This window comes from Erythrolamprus reginae, chromosome 1, assembly GCF_031021105.1.
Source record: "Erythrolamprus reginae isolate rEryReg1 chromosome 1, rEryReg1.hap1, whole genome shotgun sequence".
NCBI lineage: Eukaryota > Metazoa > Chordata > Lepidosauria > Squamata > Dipsadidae > Erythrolamprus > Erythrolamprus reginae.
The window spans coordinates 412,972,845-412,995,174 of NC_091950.1; the positions used below are offsets into that span (position 1 = coordinate 412,972,845).

Below are 22,330 nucleotides of genomic sequence, written 5' to 3' on the forward strand. Positions count from 1 at the left end.
ACTGTGTCTGAATTAACAACGCAGTTCTATTGGATTGGAAGAATTCTCAATCTGGTCAGTCTTTAGAATAGCAGATTACAGAGAAAGTGTTCCACCACGGCTTTAAAGCATGGAAAGAAAGGCAGTGATAGATAATAATGGGTCTGCAGGAACTTCTTTGTGTGCACTGAAATTGCAACTAACGCAGACTCTCCACTCTTTGCATGAATGGCAATTAACATGGGCTATCCAATCTTTGCATAAAGTCTGTTCTTGCATAAGAATTCTTCAGCTTTTTAGGATGTTGTAGCAGATCCGAAGACCTAAAATGGGAATGGGGTCGGGGTGGGCTTTGATCCTGATTACTTACCTGCAGGGTCTTCTAGAACAGTGATGGCGAACCTTTTTTCCCTCGGGTGCCGAAAGAGTGCGGGTGCGCACTATCGCACATGTGCGAGTGCCCACACCCATAATTCAATGCATGGGGAGGGCAAAAACAGCTTCCCCCGCCTCCCGGAAGCCCTCTGGAGGCTGGAAACGGCCTGTTTCCCAACTTCTAATGGGCCCAGTAGACTCGTGTTTCGCCCTCCGCAGGCTCCAAAGGCTTCCCTGGAAAAGCACTCTCCCCCATCTCTACAGAGGCTCTCTGGAAGCCAAAAATGCCCTCCCAGAGCCTCTGTGCAAGCCAAAAATGAACTGGCCAGCATACACGTTCACGTTGGAGCTGACCTCGGGTACCAGCAGATATGGCTTTGCGTGCCACCTGTGGCATCCATGCTATAGGTTCGCCATCTCTGTCCTAGAAGCTAAGATCTGGAAACCTAAGAGAGTAGCAAGTTTTTAAGCCTGAAGGTTATTTATTCCTTTCTCTTTGATTGGAATAGCTCTTTTGATTCAGGGCGGAAGAAAATCCTTTGTATTTGCTCAGATCCTTTCCCCTTCCCTCCTCGTCTTTCTCTAAAATAACCCATTAAGAGTCTCGCTGTATTAGTGAGGTGGGTGGCATAGAAATTTAATAAATAAATGAAGGGTCCTTGGTGATCTCTGAGCTTGGTTTTTTTCTTGCAAATGTTTCACTATCAAGCTAAGTAACATCATAAATGGACGATGATTCTCAGCATCCTAAGAGCCTTAAGATTTATGTTGCCAGGTTTGGGCTGATTAAATCTTGGGCCCTGGCCAACGAATGATTTTATGGTTGTTGTACGAATAGGTGCAATTGATTTTAATATAGCTAGGAATTTTTAAATCGTTATGTAATTTTTAATTTAATTGGACTGATTTTTATTGTAACTTGCTGTTTTTTTATATGTTGCAAGTCGCCCTAAGTCATTGGAGAGGGGCGGCATAGAAAATAAATAAGTGAATGAATGAATGAATGAATGAGTGAGTGAGTGAGTGAGTGAGTGAGTGAGTGAATGAATGAATGAATGAATGAATGGATGATGTTACCTAGTTTGGTAATGAAATGTCTGCAAAAAAACAACCAACTTCAGAGAGCACCAAATTACAAATATTCTCCTCTGTTGGGAGAGAGACAGATTTTCTTGCCTGTAAAGTAAATTCAGTCATATCCTGAGTGAGTACCATTTTGTGTGGCTAATTTCCCCCACAGAGGTTATGTGTGATTTTTTTTTTAATGAATGGGTGATTTTCATTCATGTTTTGTAGAAAGTTGTTGCTTTAAGAATCATTCTCTGTTGCTTCAATTGTCACGAACCGAGCGTGGGAATCAATTGGTTATATTAGGTTTTTTTTAAATCAGAATTTTAAAATGTTGGGTGCAACACAGAGTAACTGTTTTTCCTAATTAATATATTTAGAAATATCTTCTTAGTTTTATTTTAGGAGATACAAATTGCTCACGCGGTGGCTTCACAGTAAGATGTTTGTCGGTATGAAAGCGAATTTAACCCCTGTTGTTAAATCATGCCTCCTCTATACTATTTTCAATAACTCTTTCTTCCTTTCCTCCTTATAACAATTTGGCTCTTACCTCTGGAACCTGTTTAACAATAGAAACCATTTGGTTACTTGTCTAGTGTCATTCTCAAACAATGGCATGTAAGGGAAGGTTGGCCCAAGCATTCTCCTCTGGCTTTTTGTCCTACATTTAAATGATGGCTTTTTAATTCCCATCCCCTGCTGTTTAGGTGGTCAGCCAGCGGTTCCCCCAGAATAGCATTGGAGCGGTTGGGAGCGCCATGTTCTTGAGATTCATTAATCCGGCTATTGTGTCCCCGTATGAGGCTGGCATACTGGATAAGAAGCCTCCACCGAGAATCGAGAGGGGTCTGAAGTTAATGTCAAAGGTGAGAAACAGTGTCTCTTTTATGCTGGATGGCAGGGAAGAGCAAGGATATGATGATGGTGGTGGAATTGGGCATTCTGCTTTTATGGAAGAGTTCAAGTAAACGAGTTCAAGAGATAGCAACCGACTTGCAACTCAGAAGATTTGGGTATGATTCTTAAAGCCCCTCCAAATTTAATTTAATTTATTGAATTTGTAAGCCGCCCAACTCCTTATGGACACTGGACAGCGTACAACAAATGATATATATGTATGTAGGTATGTACGCAACATATTTTTGCTGATAATGAAAAGGAATGGAGACTTCTATAGATCTACTTCGGGCTTATTTGCCTTCATCAGGTAGCCACACCCTTTTACTGGGATTTTAAACTGGGGCTCTGCCTTGTAAGGCAGAGGTCTTAGCCTTTAGGCTACAGGCGCATCTCCGGTATCAGCTTGTACCATGGATATATATATGTATATGAGAAGGTCTTGGCAAATTCGGGTTTCTTCCCGTGTAGGATTCAGAGATTTCTGGCGAAGTTTCGACGTTTCGACCTTGTCGAAACATCGCCAGAAATCTCTGAATCCTACACAGGAAGAAACCCGAATGTGCCAAGACCTTCATACCTGTACTTATACGAATATATATATATATATATATACTGTAAACACAATTGACACAGATTTTAATAGGTGGCAGGAGTGAAAAATTATTAAATGTAGGATGAATAATTCTGTTATATATTCTGTTATATAAACAATAGATCATTCAATAGAAATTAAATTCAAATATAGTTTGCCACAAACTTGAGATTTGGATTACAGGTAGTCTTCATGTTACAACCGCCCAATTAGTGACTATTCAAAGTTACAATGGTGTTGAACGAGCCAAACTTACAACCGGCCCTTGAAGTTCTGGCCATTGCAAAATCTTTTGGTCCCATGACCATCATTTATAACCTTCTCCATTGGCTTCTCATCAGCAAAGTCAGTAGGGAAGCTGGTAGGAAATTGTTTCTTGAGGTTCCTTCCACCACTTTTTCTCCCAAGGAGTTCCTTGATGCCATGAGGATCTCATATTCCATAGCACCTGCCCATGCCACCTACCTGGACACACCCTGTACCATCAGCCTTCAGTATCTGCCTACTTAGCAGCACTCTCTAAGCCAGAGATCTTCAAACGTGATAACTTTAAGACTTGTGGACTTCAACTCCCAGCATTCTCCAGCCAGTTATGCTGGCTGGAGAATGCTGGGAGTTGAAGTCCACAAGTCTTAAAGTTGCCAAGTTTGGGGACCCCTGCTCTAAGTGTTGTACAGAGTCAGCATATTGCCTCCCAACAATCTGGGTCCCCATTTTACCAACCTTGGAAGGTTATAAAACTGAGTCAACCTTGAGCTGGTCAGGATCAAACTCCTGGCAGTGAGAAGAGTCAGCCTGCAATGCTGCATTCCAACCACTGCACCACCGCAGCTTCTGCTAGAACTTTATAGCACCGGCCCACAGTACCCACTCACCTGTAGTTCTTGTCTGTTGGCCTACTTGCCCATCTTGCAGTCCCATGAGTTCCTTGCCTAACAATGACAAAAGGGACTGCAGATATTGCCATCACTAAGCGATCCATTTGCATGATGTTATATTTTACAACTGCATCAATTAGCAATGGAAATCCTGATTCCCACTTGCTGTCATAACCCGAGGATTACCTTTATGGCCCTGGCATGCACTGAAGTATGCTTCTTTGCCCAAATAAAACATGTCTGCATATTCAAAATTTCACCAATCTAGTGCCTACTCTGTTGTGCTGGACTTTCCTATGCCCTTAAGAAGTTGTTTGTTCTCCCTGCTGACAAGTGATGTTGGGAGTTCAGTATATCAGATAAGCATCAGATTGGGGATGGCTGCTTCTAACTAGTGAAGCTGTTCCTAGCCTGAAGCTGTTTTAGGAGAAATGGGCATTTGATAGAATTTCACAGTATGCTGATAATAATAATAATAATAATAATAATAATAATAATAATAATAATAATAATAATAATAATAATAAAAAATCATTATTATTTATTAGATTTGTATGCCACCCCTCTCCAAAGACTCGGAGTGGCTCACAACAAACAATATACAGTGTACAAATCCAATGTTTAAAAAACAGTTTAAAAAAAACCTTACAATAAAAAGCAATCATACAACCCAAACAAACCATACATAAACCATAGTAGCTGAGGGGGTATATCAATTTCCCCATACCTGGCGACATAGGTGGGTTTTCAGGAGCTTACGAAAGGCAAGGAGGGTGGGGGCAGTTCTGATCTTTGGGGGGGAATTGATTCCAGAGGTTCGGGGCCACTACACAGAAGGCTCTTCCCCTGGGGCCCGCCAGACGACATGGTTTGGTCCACGGGACCCGGAGAAGGCCAACTCTGTGGAACCTAATCGGTCACTGGGATTCATGTGGAAGAAGGCGGTCCCAGAGGTATTCTGGTCCGATGCCGTGTAGGACTTTATAGGTCATAACCAACACTTTGAATTGTGACCTGAAAGTGATCGGCAGCTGATGAGTCCTGATACATTCATACTACCAAATAGCTTAGATTAGAACAAATCTTCTGCAATAATTTGCATGTAAGTTTAGAAAGGAAACATCTTCAAATGCTGTTTGTGTGACACACTCACTCCGTTGGTTTCTTTTTGTCCAGGTACTTCAGAGCATCGCTAACCATGTCTTGTTTACAAAGGAGGAACACATGCGGCCTTTTAACGACTTTGTGAAAAGCAACTTTGAAGCTGCAAGAAGGTAAGCCAGTAAGAGTGTTTTGATATACAGTGTACAGTGTTCGCTCGATTTTCGCGGGTTCGAATTTCGCGAAAAGTCTATACCACGGTTTTTCAAAAATATTAATTAAAAAATACTTTCCAGTTTTTTCCTCTATACCATGGTTTTTCCCACCTGATGACGTCATATGTCATCACCAAACTTTTGTCCACCTTTAATAAATATTTTTTTAAACATGGTGAGTAATAATCTAAATGGTTGCTAAGGGAATGGGAAATTGTAATTTAGGGGTTTAAAGTGTTAAGGAAAGGCTTGTGATACTGTTCATAGCCAAAAATAGTGTATTTACTTCCGCATCTCTACTTTGCGGAAATTCGACTTTCGCGGGCGGTCTCGGAACGCATCCCCCGTGAAAGTCGAGGGAGCACCGTATATATTTTTTAATATAAATTTTATTGAGTTATATACATATTTAAAAACACACATAAACAGAACGTTGTGTTATTAGTTTAGAAACATAGAAACATAGAAGTCTGACGGCAGAAAAAGACCTCATGGTCCATCTAGTCTGCCCTTATACTATTTTCTGTATTTTATCTTACAATGGATATATGTTTATCCCAGGCATGTTTAAATTCAGTTACTGTGGATTTATCTACCACGTCTGCTGGAAGTTTGTTCCAAGGATCTACTACTCTTTCAGTAAAATAATATTTTCTCATGTTGCTTTTGATCTTTCCCCCAACTAACTTCAGATTGTGTCCCCTTGTTCTTGTGTTCACTTTCCTATTAAAAACACTTCCCTCCTGGACCTTATTTAACCCTTTAATATATTTAAATGTTTCGATCATGTCCCCCCTTTTCCTTCTATCCTCCAGACTATACAGATTGAGTTCATTAAGTCTTTCCTGATACGTTTTATGCTTAAGACCTTCCACCATTCTTGTAGCCCGTCTTTGGACCCGTTCAATTTTGTCAATATCTTTTTGCAGGTGAGGTCTCCAGAACTGAACACAGTATTCCAAATGTGGTCTCACCAGCATTCTATATAGTGGGATCATAATCTCCCTCTTCCTGCTTGTTATACCTCTAGCTATGCAGCCAAGCATCCTACTTGCTTTCCCTACCGCCTGACTGCACTGTTCACCCATTTTGAGACTGTCAGAAATCACTACCCCTAAATCCTTTTCTTTTGAAGTATTTGTCAACACTGAACTGCCAATACAATACTCAGATTGAGGATTCCTTTTCCCCAAGTGCATTATTTTACATTTGGAAACATTAAACTGCAGTTTCCATTGCTTAGACCATTTATCTAGTAAAGCTAAATCATTTACCATATTACAGACGCCTCCAGGAATATCAACCCTATTGCACACTTTAGAGTCATCGGCAAATAGGCAAACCTTCCCTACCAAACCTTCCCCTATGTCACTCACAAATATATTAAAAAGAATAGGACCCAGGACAGATCCTTGTGGCACACCGCTTGTAACCTGACTCTGCTCAGAATACTCGCCATTAACAATAACTCTCTGATGTCTACGCTTCAGCCAGCTGCAAATCCATTGAACTATCCAGGGATTAAGTCCAATCTTCACTAATTTATCTATCAGCTCTTTATGTGGAACCGTATCAAAGGCTTTGCTGAAGTCCAGATAGGCAATATCCACGGCACCACCTTCATCCAACACCTTTGTGACATAGTCAAAGAAATCAATGAGATTAGTCTGACATGATTTGCCTTCAGTAAAGCCATGCTGATTTGGGTCCAATAAGTTATTGTTTTTTAGGTGCTGATTTATCCTCTTTTTGAGTAGAGTCTCCATCATTTTAACTACAACTGATGTCAAGCTAACTGGCCTGTAGTTACCAGCTTCTTCTCTACTGCCCTTCTTGTGGATAGGCACAACACTGGCCATTCTCCAATCCTCAGGAACTTCTCCTGTTAACAAGGATTGGTTAAACAAATCAGTCAGGGGGGTAGCAATGACAAATCTGAGTTCTTTAAGAACTCTGGGGTGGATGCCATCTGGACCCATTGCCTTATTTATCTTTAATCGTTCAAGTTCTTCTAAGACATCGGCTTCTAAGATCACTGGAGCTGAATCCGTACAGCTGGAAGCAATGCTATATCCCTTGTGAATACAATTGTAGATTGTCTGTTAAAGAATGATACAACATAAAATTCCGTCCCACCCCCTTCCCCTGCTGCCTCTTTGCAGCTTATCTTGTTATAAATTCACAGATAATATTTTTTTTTTAAGCAAGTTTTGCCCGTATAGTTTTTCAAGCCAGAGTTAGGGTGCAAGCTAGAGGCAGGTAATGAGTCCCAGTATACACCACTTGAATACTGCCGAGATTGACAAAATCACCCCCAGTCCATAGCAAAGGGCAGCTTTACTTGGAACAGCTTCCAGCTTAGGAGGATACCTTTAATACCATCAAATGACATCTGCTTCTCCCAGGTCTTTGGGAAGGAATTGATAGGAAAATAAAAATGCTAAATCCTGTTTAAACATGTAGCTCATTGTGCAATCAATGATAACAATGACATCAGTTTAAACATTTTGCAGTTGTGAGCCGCCCCGAGTCTGCGGAGAGGGGCGGCATACAAATTAAATTAAATTAAATTAAATTAAATTAAATTAAATTAAATTAAATTAAATTAAATTATTAAATAAAATAAAATAAAATAAAATTAATAAATCTAAATCTAACAATTGTTGATAAGAAAGACAACAAAGTGGAAATTGCAGTGAAAGGAGAAGAGAGGAGATCTCACTTTATAAAGACCTGCAAATAGGTTGTTTTGAGATTTGCCATCTCAAAACAACCATAGCTCTACTTGAAGACCATCGGCATTGACAAAATCAGCACCAATCAATTGCAAAAGGCAGCTTTATTTGTAACAGACTACATCCTGCAATGATACCTTTAACAAGATTAAATATCCATCTATCAAGTCCTTCCCAAGGACCTATCCCAGTGGATAAAAATACAGTAGTCCCTCACCTATCGCTGGTGTTACGTTCCAGACCTGGCCGCGATAGGTGAAATTCGCGATGGGGAATTTATCGACTGACAGTACTTATTTAAGTATTTATATTGTAATTGTTTGGTAAGTTTTCATTGTTTTAAGTGTTTATAAACCCTTCCCACACAGTATTTATTTTAGACACAGTATTTAAATACAGTATTTACAATTTTAGATTATTATTTTTTTTGAAAAACCTGCCGATCGAGTTTGGCGGGCTGTTTAAATCTGCCGATCGACTTCCTCAGAAACCCGCGATGAAGTGAAGCCGCAGTAGGTGAAGCGCGGTATAGCGAGGGACTACTGTACCAAATCCAGTCTCAACATCTAGCTGACAGTGCAACCCACTATTATAATAATAAAGAGACCCAGAACCTATGTGGATGATCTAATCTACAGAATTCTTTAGCTGTGATAGTTTTAAAGGAAGTCTTCAAACATTAGGGAAGAGGGAGTTAGTGTTATTGGCCAATGGGATATCCAGATGGCCCTAAAATTAGATGCAGGAATAGAACTACTGAGTGGGAGAGCTTTACCTTCAGAGGTTACTTATGAGCTTCCTGGAAGCATCCTAAGGTTTTTTTAAAGAAACTGGATGATGATTAATAGATGAATGTTTTGGTCTAACACAAGTGCATTTACATTTATTTATTTATTTAATTTATTTATTGGATTTGTATGCCACCCCTCTCCGGAGACTCGGGGCGGCTAACAGCAATAATAAGACAGCGTACAATAATAATCCAATACTAAAAACGATTAAAAACCCATTAATATAAAAACCAAACATACATACAGACATACCATACATAAAATTGTAGAGGCCTAGGGGGAAAGAGTATCTCAATTCCCCCATGCCTGGCGGCAGATGTGGGTTTTAAGTAGCTTACGAAAGGGAAGGAGGGTGGGGCAATTCTAACTTCTGGGAGGAGTTGGTTCCAGTGGGCCGGGGCCGCCACAGAGAAGGCTCTTCCCCTGGGTCCCGCCAAGCGGCATTATTTAGTTGACGGGACCTGGAGAAGACCCACTCTGTGGGACCTGACTGGTCGCTGGGATTCGTGCCGCAGAAGGCGGTCCTTGAGATAATCTGGTCCAGTGCCATGAAGGGCTTTATAGGTCATAATCAACACTGCTTCAAAAATAGTATAGCGTCTCTGCTTGAGCTTCCACGCCCCTTCCAACTGTGTTTCTGTTAAAAAGCAGTTGGGTTGGTTAGTTCACATTGTTGACTTATGTTGGAAAGTTGTTGATGCTGAAGCCAATTCAAGCCCTGGTAATCCATATCCACATTATATTTGCAGATGCTTTGATAAGAAAGTCACCATTTTCTTCTCTTTCCCTCTAGGTTTTTTCTTGACATTGCCTCCGATTGTCCAGCTAGTGATACAGTCAATCACAGCCTCTCTTTCATCAGTGATGGCAATGTGCTTGCGCTACATCGTTTGCTGTGGAACAATCAAGAGAAGATCGGGCAGTACCTTTCCAGCAACAGGTAATAAATAATACCTGACTTGGGGTAAAAAGACTGGGAAATGGCAACAAAACCTAGACTTGTATACTGCTTCGTAGTGCTTTTACAGCCCTCTTCAAGTGGTTTTCAGAGAGTGTATTTGCCCACAACAATCTGGGTCCTCATTTTATCGACCATGGAAGGATGAAAGGATGAATTAACCTTGAGCCTATGAGACTCGAACTGCCAAATGGCTGGCAGCCAGTAGTCAGCACAATTAGCTGCAGTACTGCATTCTAACCCCTGTGCCACAATGCCTCATGGACACTAGAAAGGACATAATGAGTATAAAAATAAAGGTTCATTAAATCAACAGAGAATTTACAGTTGTGATAACATCACAATTAATTATTTCATTGATTAATTGAATATATCCAACTAAAATGACTTATTTTGAGAAGTAATACTACAAAGTGCTAAATTAGAAGCCTCCCAGGGGCCATTTCCTTACCAAATGGAGGCAAATTAATTCAATCAGTCAATTATCCAATAATATTGAGCTTAGAGCAGACCCAAAGTGTAGATAAGTTGAGGTAAGTTGAGAGGGGCGGCATACAAATCTAATAGATAGATAGATAGATAGATAGATAGATAGATAGATAGATAGATAGATAGATAGATGATAGATAGATAGATAGATAGATAGATGATAGATAGATAGATAGATAGATAGATGATAGATAGATAGATAGATGATAGATAGATAGATAGATAGATAGATAGATAGATAGATAGATAGATAGATGATAGATAGATAGATAGATAGATGATAGATAGATAGATAGATAGATAGATAGATAGATAGATGATAGATAGATGATAGATAGATAGATGATAGATAGATAGATAGATAGATGATAGATAGATAGATAGATGATAGATAGATAGATGATAGATAGATAGATGATAGATAGATAGATAGATAGATGATAGATAGATAGATAGATGATAGATAGATAGATGATAGATAGATAGATGATAGATAGATAGATATAGATAGATGATAGATAGATAGATAGATAGATAGATGATAGATAGATAGATAGATGATAGATAGATAGATAGATAGATAGATGATAGATAGATAGATAGATGATAGATAGATAGATAGATAGATAGATAGATAGATAGATAGATAGATAGATAGAACCTTATGGGAGGTTTGGGAATCTTTAATTGAGAGGGAGAACCTTTGCCTTTTTGTGATAAAGATGCAACATGGAATAGGACTTAATTGTTCCTACACATCAATACATCTTTGAATGGAGGAGGAATAGTTGGCATTTAATACCAGAAATGTAGCCTTTAGATGTAGTGAACAAGCAGGTTTTTAGTGGTTTTTAAAATTATATAAATAGTATTTTGTATGCTATGTTTTTCAGTCTAGCAACTTTAAGATACGTGGACTTTAACTCCCAGAACTCCATGCGGGATGGGGAATAAATTGCTAATACTGAGAAACCTTGACTTATATGATATTTTTCAGAGTACAAGACGCACTGGAGTGTAAGACGCACATTAGTTTGGGGGGAGGAAAATAGGGGGGGAAATAACCTACCAGGCATTTGTGTGGCTAGTATCCTTAGTTTGTTTAACTTCACATTATTTTATCACGAAGGCCCGGCCAGTTTCCTGCCATTCCCCCTTTAACCCCAGCCATCTGGGCTGCCAGAGGAGCCTTTTGGTGGTGCTTAAGGAGGTTTTGGCAGTCCAGAGCAAACGGAGCATTTTCCTTTCTCTGGGTGCTTGGAGAGGGAATAAACCTCTGCCAGCGCCCAGAGAAAAGAAACTCCCTTCGCTCCAGGCAGCCAAGTAGTTACCAGAGCAAAAGAAAGGCGCCGGCTACAAAACGAGCAAGCGAGAGGAGAGGGGAGCCCTTCAGCATGGGAAGGAAGAGGAAGCAGGTAGCAGCAGCAGCAGCAGCCAGTGTATAGGAGGCAGTGTATGGGAGGCAGCCTTGCGTCAGGTGTATGGGAGGGGCGTGCTCCTCCTCGCTGCCTCAGAGTCCCTGTTTTTTTTTTTAAGCCTTAAAAGGTTTGGATTTTTTTGATTCCCTTCACCTCACCTTCTTCCTTCGGCAGCGACTCTCCTCCTCCTCTTCTTCCTCCTCATCCTCCCACCCAAATTCCGAACTTTTATTTCTTTCCTAATGGATTTGCACGCATTATTTGCTTTTACATTGATTCCTATGGGAAAAATTGCTTCTACTTAAGAACGTTTCTACTTAAGAACCTGTTCACGGAACGAATTAAGTTCTTAAGTAGAGGCACCACTGTATATCTCTCAAGCTTCTTATATCCCTGAATTATTATCCTCCCCTAGGGACCACAAGGCTGTTGGAAGGCGACCGTTTGACAAAATGGCAACTTTGCTTGCATACCTGGGTCCTCCTGAGCACAAACCGGTGGCAGACACGCAGTGGTCCAGTATAAACCTCACCAGTTCCAAGTTTGAAGAATTTATGACAAGGTAAATGAATTCAAATGTTGTTGCTGGCTAGCTGTGACTGAATAAGCTCTGCAGGGGCTGGGCAGAGTATTCCCTTCCAGATGTTAAATGTGAACTCTCTGCAGCCAAGGCACTCATAACGCAAATTATATAAATAAATGCAAATAACATCTTGTATAGATTCAACAGATGCCTGATGTCAATGTACCTTTCTCGCCTTAAATGCTATTGTCATTTTATTTATTTATTTATTTATTGATTGATTGATTTTTTTGCCGCACCTCTCCGTAGACTCGGGGCGGCTAACAACAATGATAAAAGCAGCATGTAACAATCCAATCCAATACTAAAATAACTACAAAAAAACTTATTATAAAAACCAAACATACATGCAGACATACCATGCGTAAATTGTAAAGGCCTAGGGGGAAAGAATATCTCAGTTCCCCCATGCCTGATGGCAGAGGTGGGTTTTAAGAAGTTTACAAAAGGCGAGGAGGGTGGGGGCAATTCTAATCTCTGTGGGGGAGTTGGTTCCAAAGGGCCGGGGCCGTCACAGAGAAGGCTCTTCCCCTGGGTCCCGCCAAGCGACATTGTTTAGTTGACGGGACCCGGAGAAGACAAACTCTGTGGGACCTAACTGATCATTGGGATTCGTGCAGCAGAAGGCGGTCCCTGAGATAATCTGGTTCGGTGCCATGAAGGGCTTTATAGGTCATAACCAACACTTTGAATTGTGACCGGAAACTGATTGGCAACCAATGCAGACTGCGGACTGTTAGTGTAACATGGGCATATTTGGGGAAGCCCATGATTGCTCTCGCAGCTGCATTCTGCACGATTTAGATTTAGATTAGCCATTAAATGGGAAGCTAGTGTGCTGCAAAGTGAGCAAACATCTTTCATTCCAAAGATCCTTTGGTGATCAGGCCCCAGCAGAAGTCTTAGAAAATAAAAAAGGGGAGGCAGCTGCAACAGAATATTATCTGTGGAAGCTGGCTTATTTTGCCCTAGAAACAGACTATAATAAAGGGGAGGTGGGGGAAGAGAAGACATATGGTTCAATGAGGAGCTCCGGGAGTTGAAACGCCAGAAGAGACGTCTAGAGAAGCGATGGAGGAAGAGTAAGTCCGAATCCGATCGAACACTTGTAAGAGCTCATATTATGACTTACAAAGTGGCGCTCAAGGTGGCAAGATGCGCGTATCATGCCACCTTGATTGCATCAGCGGAATCCCACCCGGCCGCTCTGTTTAGGGTGACCCGCTCCCTTCTTAACCAGGGGGGAGTTGGGGAGCCCTTGCAGAGTAGTGCTGAGGATTTTAACACGTTTTTCGCTGATAAAATTGCTCGGATTCGAGCGGACCTCGACTCCAATTGTAAAGCAGAGTCGACTGACAACGAGTCAGTCGAGGTGACTGGGGCTAAACATCTTTGTCCATCTGTCTGGGAGGAGTTTGACTTGGTGACACCTAAGGAAGTGGACAGGGCCATTGCAGCTGTGTGTTCTGCCACCTGTCTACTGGATCCATGTCCCTCTTGGTTGGTTTCGGCCAGTCGAGAGGTGACGTGGAGCTGGGTCTGGGAGATTGTCAACGCTTCCTTGGGGAGTGGGTCCTTTCCGGCCCCTTATAAGGAGGCACTTGTGCGCCCCCTCCTCAAGAAGCCTTCCCTGGACCCAGCTGTACTCAATAACTACCGTCCAGTCTCCAATCTTCCCTTTATGGGGAAGGTTGTCGAGAAGGTGGTGGCATTTCAGCTCCAGCGGCCCTTAGAAGAAGCTGATTATCTAGGTCCTCAACAGTTTGGATTCAGGCCCGGCTACAGCACGGAAACTGCTTTGGTCACGATCTCTGGCGGGCCCAAGACAGGGGCTTGTCCTGTGTCCTGGTGCTTCTTGACCTCTCAGCGGCTTTCGATACCATTGACCATGATATCCTTCTGCACTGGCTGGAGGGGTTGGGAGTGGGAGGCACTGTTCTTCAGTGGTTCTCCTCATACCTCTCTGGTCGGTCACAGTCGGTGTTAGTGGGGGGTCAGAGGTCGACCTCTAGGTCTCTTCCTTGTGGGGTGCCTCAGGGGTCAGTCCTCTCCCCCCTACTGTTTAATATCTACATGAAACCACTGGGTGAGATCATCCAAGGGCATGGGGTGAGGTATCATCAATACGCCGATGATATCCAGTTATACATCTCCACCCCATGTCCAGCCAACGAAGCAGTGGAAGTGATGTGTCGGTGCCTGGAGGATGTTGGGGCCTGGATAAGTGTCAACAAACTTAAGCTCAACCCAGACAAGACGGAGTGGCTGTGGGTCTTACCTCCCAAGGACAATTCCATCTTTCCGTCCATTACCCTAGGGGGAGAATCACTGGCCCCCTCAGAGAAGGTTCGCAACTTGGGCGTCCTCCTTGACCCACAGCTCACATTAGAGAAACATCTTTCAGCTGTGGCGAGGGGGGCGTTTGCCCAGGTTCGCCTTGTGCACCAGTTGTGACCCTACTTGGACCGGGAGTCACTGCTCACAGTCACTCATGACCTCATCACCTCGAAACTCGACTACTGTAATGCTCTCTACATGGGGCTACCTTTGAAAAATTTTCGGAAACTTCAGATCGTGCAGACTGCAGCTGCGAGAGCAATCATGGGCTTCCCAAAGTATGCCCATGTTACACCAACACTCCGCAGTCTGCATTGGTTGCCGATCAGTTTCCAATCACAATTCAAAGTGTTGGTTATGACCTATAAAGCCCTTCATGGCACCGGACCAGATTATCTCAGGGACCGCCTTCTGCTGCACGAATCCCAGCGACCAGTTAGGTCCCACAGAGTGGATCTTCTCCAGGTCCCGTCAACTAAAGAATGTCGCTTGGCGGGACCCAGGGAAAGAGCCTTCTCTGTGGCGGCCCCGGCCCTCTGGAACCAACTCCCCCCAAAGATTAGAATTGCCCCCACCCTCCTTGCCTTTCGTAAGCTGCTTAAAACCCACCTCTGCCGTCAGGCATGGGGGAATTGAGACCCTCTTCCCCCTAGGCCTTTACAATTCTATGCATGGTATGTGTGTATGTATGTTTGGTTTTTTATATTAATGGGTTTTTAATTGTTTCTAACATCAGACTACTATTGTACACTGCTTTATTGTTGCTGTTAGTCGCCCCGAGTCTCCGGAGAGGGGTGGCATACAAATCCAATAAATAAATAAATAAATAAATGAATGAATGAATGAATGAAAGAAAACTAAAGAGATTAGTTAGAAATAGCATAAGCAGCCTTCTGATCTATGAGGGCAGGACAAGAAGCAGTGGAAGTGATGTGCCAGCGTCTGGAGGCTGTTGGGGCCTGGATGGGTGTCAACAGACTCAAACTCAACCCTGATAAGACGAAGTGGCTGTGGGTTTGGCCTCCCAAGGACAATTCCATCCGTCCGTCCATCACCCTGGGAGGGGAATTATTGACCCCCTCAGAGAGGGTCCGCAACTTGGGCGTCCTCCTTGATCCACAGCTCACATTAGAGAAACATCTTTCAGCTGTGGCGAGGGGGGGCGTTTGCCCAGGTTCGCCTGGTGTACCAGTTGCGGCCCTATTTGGACCGGGAGTCACTGCTCACAGTCACTAATGCCCTCATCACCTCGAGGCTCAACTACTGTAACGCTCTCTACATGGGGCTACCTTTGAAAAGTGTTCGGAAACGTCAGATCGTGCAGAATGCAGCTGCGAGAGCTATCATGGGCTTTCCCAAATATGCCCATGTTACTCCAACACTCCGCAGTCTGCATTGGTTGCCAATCAGTTTCCGGTCACAATTCAAAGTGTTGGTTGTGACCTATAAAGCCCTTCATGGCACCGGACCATATTATCTCAGGGACTGCCTTCTGCTGCACGAATCCCAGCAACCAGTTAGGTCCCACAGAGTGGGTCTTCTCCGGGTCCCGTCAACTAAACAATGTCGCTTGGCGGGACCCAGGGGAAGAGCCTTCTCTGTGGCGGCCCCGGCCCTCTAGAACCAACTCCCCCCCAAGATTAGAATTGCCCCCACCCTCCTTGCCTTTCGTAAGCTTCTTAAAACCCACCTCTGCCGTCAGGCATGGGGGAACTGAGATACTCTTTCCCCCTAGGCCTTTACAATTTTATGCATGGTATGTCTGTATGTATTTTTGGTTTTATAATAAGGGTTTTTAATTGTTTTAATATTGGATTGTTTATATGCTGTTTTTATTACTGTTGTTAGCCGCCCCAAGTCTACGGAGAGGGGCGGCATACAAATCCAATAAGTAAGTAAGTAAATAAGTAAGTAAGTAAGTAAGTAAGTAAGTAAGTAAGTAAAGTAAGTAAGTAAAGTAAGTTAGTAAGTAAGTAAGTAAGTAAGTAAGTAAGTAAGTAAGTAAGTAAAGTAAGTTAGTAAGTAAGTAAGTAAAGTAAGTAAGTAAGTAACTAAGTAAGTAAGTAAGTAAAGTAAGTAGGTAGGTAGGTAGGTAGGTAGGTAGGTAGTGAGGGAGGGAGGGAGGGAGGGAGGGAGGAAGGAAGGAAGGAAGGAAGGAAGGAGCAAAGGGAGGGAAGGATCAACCCAGAACTAAGGAGAAATTTCCTGACAGAACAGTTAACCAGTGGAATGACTTGCCTCCAGAAGTTGTGGGTGCTCCATCACTGGAGGTTTTTAAGACGTTTTTAAGAGGTTTCTGCCTCATGTATCCCAGCGACTGGTCAGGTCCCTCAGGGTCGGCCTTCTCCAGGTTCCATCAGCCAGACAACGCTGTTTGGTGGGGCCAAGGGGAAGAGCCTTCTTAGTGACAGCCCCAGCCCTTTGGAACAAACTCCCTCTGGAGATTCACGCTGCCCCCACTCTCTCCGACTTCCGCAAGGTTTTAAAAACCCACCTCTGCCGACAGGCTTGGAGCCACTGAGTTTTAACATCTAGCCCTGGCCGATGACTGACTGGATGGTGCATGATGGGATGAATGTGATTGATTCATTTTAAGTGTTGGGGTTTTAAGAGCGTTTTCATTTAGTTTTCTTACATGTTTTTGTATTAACCTTTGTTGTGAGCTGCCCCGAGTCTAAGGAGAAGGGCAGCATTAAAATTTAACAAACAAACAAACAAATAAATAAGAGTTTGGATAACGGAGAGGGGCGGCATACAAATCTAATTAATAATAATAATGATAATAATGATAATAATGATAATAATGATAATAATGATAATAATGATAATAATAATAATAATAATAATAATAATAATAATAATAATAATAATAATAATAATGAGCAAGCAAAACTACTGTGGGACTTCCGACTTCAGACTGACCGAATTCTGAAGCATAACACACCAGACATTGTGATCATGGAGAAAAAGAAAGTATGGATCATCGACATCGCAATCCCAGGAGACAGCAGAATTGAGGAGAAGCAGCTAGAGAAATTAGTGAAATACGAAGATCTAAGAATCGAGCTGCAGCGACTCTGGCATAAGCCAGTGAAAGTGGTCCCAGTGGTACTTGGCACGCTGGGCGCAGTGCCAAAGGATCTCAGCGGACATTTGAAAACCATCGGAATTGACAAAATCTCCACCTGTCAATTGCAAAAGGCCGCTTTACTGGGATCGGCAAACATAATACGCCGCTACATCACGCAGTCCTAGGTGCTTGGGAAGCACCCGACTGGTGATGAAATACGAAATCCAGCATAGTGATCTCGTTTGCTGTGTTGTACTGACATAATAATAATAATAATAATAATAATAATAATAATAATAATAATAATAACAACAACAACAACTACTACTACTACTACTACTACTACTACTACTACTACTATTATTATTATTATTATTATTATTATTATTATTATTATTATTATTATTTGTATGAAATGGTGCAGGGCAAGGGTCTCCAAACTTGGCAAAGCTGGCTGGAGAATTCTGGGAGTTGAAGTCCACAAGTCTTAAAGTTGCCAAGTTTGGGGACCCTTGGTGCAGGGTTTCCTGTCTAAGCAGGGGGTTGGACTATAGGACCTCCAACCTCCCTTCCAACTCTTCTATGCTATGCTTTGCTTGCCCTGGGTAACATTTTGTGGCAGCTTCAGTGACTTGTGCTTCCAAACAAATCCAGTAGCCGCAAAGTTTAGGAAATCTTGGATACAATCACAAGAATAAATTTCTGCTTTCCTGCCTATATTTGTGTCCTTAGGCACCAGGTCCACGAGAAAGAAGAGTTCAAAGCCTTGAAAACCCTCAACATTTTTTACCAAGCTGGGACCACCAAAGCTGGCAACCCTGTCTTCTATTACATTGCTCGCCGGTAAGACAATTTTCTCTTCCTCCTTAAACCAGACTGCTGAGAATTGTAAGGATTCATAGTTCCAGCTTTTGTTTCGTTTTGAACAAATTGTTTTGCCGTTTTGTTGTGTTTTCTTTGTACTCTGAAAGTGTTAGTCGGGTGAGGTGGGCATAATGGGAGTCCTTGATCTTTAACAACTATTTGAATTTACAGTGGCATTGAAAAAAGCGACTTACAAGTGGTCTTTGCATTTGCGAGCATCCTGGTGATCACGTTTTTAAAATTTGGGGCGCTTGGCAACCATCCTGTTTTTAGAATAGGGCATGTGATTGTTATTTACAACCTTTCTGGCTGCTTTCAACAAGCAAAAGCAAATGGGGGAAACTGTATTCGTTCAACGATCACACGATTCTCTTAACCACTGGAGGGATTCTTTCTTTCTTTCTTTCTTTCTTTCTTTCTTTCTTTCTTTCTTTCTTTCCTTCCTTCCTTCCTTCCTTCCTTCCTTCCTTCCTTCCTTCCTTCTTTCTTTCTTTCTTTCTTTCTTTCTTTCACATTTGGAGTACTGTGAACACTTCTGGTCACCGCACCTCAAGAAGGATATAATGGAACTGGAAAAGATGCAAAAAAGGGCCACAAGAATGATCAAGGAAATGGAGCCCCTCCCTTAGGAAATCAGGTTGCAATGCCTTGGTCTCCTCACCCTTGAAAGACGGTGTTTAACGGGTGACTTGATCGGAGTGTATAAAATCATGCATGGGATAGAAAAGGTGAATAGAGAAAAATTATTTTCTCACACAATATTAGGACGAGGGGGCCCTCCCTAAAGCTCATAGGTAAGAAAGCAAGGACAAATAAAGGGAAATATTTCTTCCACCAAAGGGTCCTTGGTTTATGGAATTCACTTCCAGAAGAGGTCATGACAGCTGTCAGCCTGGATAGCTTCAAGGCAGGATTAGACAGATTCATGGATGCCAAGTGTATCATAGATGGTCATTGAAAGGGATGTCCAAGTGCTGCCTCTGTGTTGGTTGAGGCAGGCAGGATTCACTTGGGTACCACTTGTTGGGGGTCAGGGGAAAGGGAGGGTTTTGCCTTCTCTTTCTGCTCAAGATCCCCATGGACAATTGGTGGGCCACTGTGTGACACAGAATGCTGGACTTGATGGGCTTTGGCCCGATTCAGCATGGCTCTTCTTATGTTCTTATGATCCTGTTTGCCATTATCTGGTGGCTTTTTGGCTGAGGCACATATTTTGTTTGAGGGATTCTCTATGCAGTCACTTGTGGATGCTGTCAAAGTCCCTGATGAAGACGATGTCTTCAGAGGGGCTAAGAGCAACCCAGACATGTGGGATCACTCACGAACGCGAATCCTAGAATGAAGACTAGGACACATTCTCTCTCTGGGTGAAGTGACACAGTATGGAGCCGTGTACTTCTTTTTATTTGGGAGCGTGAACAAACAGGGATAATTACACGTACATGTCAAGTGATACACAAACATCCAATAACATAACTTCAAACATGACATATCTTTGAGTTCTTCCTTTCCCCCAGATATCACAAACCAATTTCCTAGAAACACTTCCTCAGAGCAAATGTTTCTCACACCTAATTTCTCTGAAGCCTTCTGCCTTATCACAACCAGTCTCCTAATCACCCTCTCGTCCTATGTTTGCTTCAGGCAATGTAAGTCTCCCCCTTTGATCGTATAACATCCTGTCTGGAGTGATGTAAACTTGTTTATCAGTGAGATGTGTATTGAGCCCTTTTGTTCACCAGAGATACAGACTAAGCAGTTAGTACTGTCCTATCCTGGCTTATAATGGAATCAGGGTAAGCAGAGCATTTTTATGCTAGAGGTCCAGATATATATAATTATGATATAATCCTATTCTAACATTTTTATGCTATACTGCAACAGTCACTTCCTTTCAAAATAACAACATGTGCACCTTAGGTCAGCTGCCCCTAATCTTTGGGGCACCAGGACCAGTGCTAAGGAGAGAGGTTTTTCCTTAGATCGAAGTGGGGGCGTAGCTTCGTGTTCTGCATGCATCCCACAGATGGGGCTGGATCTGGATCAGGCAGGATTCCCTTGAGTACCATTTGTTCTCTTTCTGCTCAAGATCCCCATGGACAATTGGTGGGCCACTGTGTGACACAGAATGCTGGACTCGATGGGCTTTGGCCTGATTCAGCATGGCTCTCCTTATGTTCTTATGTTCTTATGTATTTGCGCAGACCGGTTGCTGGCATGCTGTGGACTAATGCTGGTCCAATGGACCTGGATTGGGGACCCTGTGCCTTAGATTGTATACGTAGTTTCCAACTTACAAAAGTTCATTTACTGACCGTTCAAAGTTACAATGGCACTGAGAAAAGTGACTTTTGACCTTTTTTCATAGTTAATGACCGTTGCAGCTTTCCCATGATCATGTGACCAAAACTCTTGACGCTTGGCAACTGGTTCATACTTGCGACTGCCACTGTACCCCAAGGTCATGTGATCCCCTTTTTACGACCTTCTGGCAAGCAAAGTCAATGGAGAACCCAAGTTCACTTAACGTCCAGGCTACTAACTTATCAGCTGCAGTGCATCACTTAACCCCTGAGGCAAAAAAGGCCATAAAATTTTATTTTTTTATTTATTCGATTTTTATGCCTCCCTTCTCCTTAGACTCAGGGCGGTTTACAACATGTTAGCAATAGCACTTTTTAACAGAGCCAGCCTATTGCCCCCACAATCCGGGCCCTCATTTTACCCACCTCGGAAGGATGGAAGGCTGAGTCAACCTTGAGCCGGTGATGAGATTTGAACTGCTGACCTTCAGATCTACAGTCAGCTTCAGTGGCCTGCAGTACAGCACTCTACCTGCTGCGTCACCCCGGCTCTAGGGACACTAGTGTCATCCATGGGCTCGACACCACATCAGAGGTCTACAATGGTTCCTTCTTCCAACACAGAAGGCCAAAGTGAGTCATTCGCACAGACGGGTACAAATCCCTCCGGGGGTCAGAGAATCACTAAAATGGTGGACATCCCCAGCATTACTTTGGGGCTCCCCCTTTTGCAACCAAGTCCGCGTTATTCTCACAACGGATGCAAGTTTATCAGGCTGGGGGGCTCACATGGGTTCTCACATGACCCAGGGCCTCTGGTCCCCGGAAGACTTGAATTCCGTCAATATCAACTATCTCGAACTCAAGGCAGTTTTCCTGGCTCTGCGAACTTTCACACATTTGGTTCTGGGCAGGCACGTGCTGGTATTGACAGACAATGTGGTGACCAGAGCCCACCTGAACCATCAGGGGGGAACGAAGTCGCTCCGTCTCATGGTCGAAACCACGGCCCTATTCGATTGGGCCGAGAACCATTTAGCTTCACTGACTGCGGAACACGTTGCTGGAACCAGCAACGTCCAGGCGGACTGGTTAAGCAGAGCTAAATGGGGCTAAATTCACTTAACCAATGTCTTGCTTAACATCAGAAATGTTGGGCTCAATTGTGGTGATAAGTAGAGGACTACCTGTAGTTTTTATGATGAAACTTCCACATAATATCTGGAGCTAGAGGAGAACCTAGCTGCGTTTGTAGTGATATATTTGAAAATAAATACTATCAGTCTCAAAACCAGTTTTACTTTCAGGTAGCCCTCACCTGAAGATCAATTGCTTGTTCGAAGTTACAGCAAACCCTTCTTTCCTCTCCCCCCCCCCCTTTCGTTCAAAGAATGAAACTTTGATTTTGGATTTTACTGAGCAGATTGATAGATCTTTATAGAAATTGCTGGTTCGTGTTATTATGAAAAACAAAAAGTTGTGATTTGATGTCAATGCCTTATTTTACTGCAACAGAGTCGAAAGTCAATGTTTATTTTTCTTTTTTTCCTTATCCTTCCCGACTTCTCTTCTCCCTTTTCCTCTCCATTGCTTTTTTATTTACTTTTGTATTTTACAATATTTTATAACTCAATACAAATGTTAAACATGAGATTCCTCCTCTCCCCACCT

The 22,330-nt window shown here is 42.7% G+C and overlaps 1 protein-coding gene across 7 annotated transcripts in view; it reads left to right on the plus strand.

The window, feature by feature from the left end:
• The window catches only part of NF1 (neurofibromin 1), a 416,066-nt gene that overhangs the window by 122,483 nt on the left and 271,253 nt on the right, over positions 1 to 22,330 (plus strand). For 6 of the 7 annotated variants that reach the window (XM_070735304.1, XM_070735306.1, XM_070735307.1 and 3 more), the window contains 5 exons: positions 2,133 to 2,291; positions 4,972 to 5,069; positions 9,431 to 9,577; positions 11,918 to 12,064; positions 18,225 to 18,335. In XM_070735304.1, coding sequence (XP_070591405.1) covers positions 2,133 to 2,291; positions 4,972 to 5,069; positions 9,431 to 9,577; positions 11,918 to 12,064; positions 18,225 to 18,335 — 662 coding nt within the window. Of the gene's footprint in view, positions 1 to 2,132; positions 2,292 to 4,971; positions 5,070 to 9,430; positions 9,578 to 11,917; positions 12,065 to 18,224; positions 18,336 to 20,560; positions 20,727 to 22,330 lie in introns of those variants that run through there. The other variant, XM_070735311.1, reaches the window with a different exon arrangement.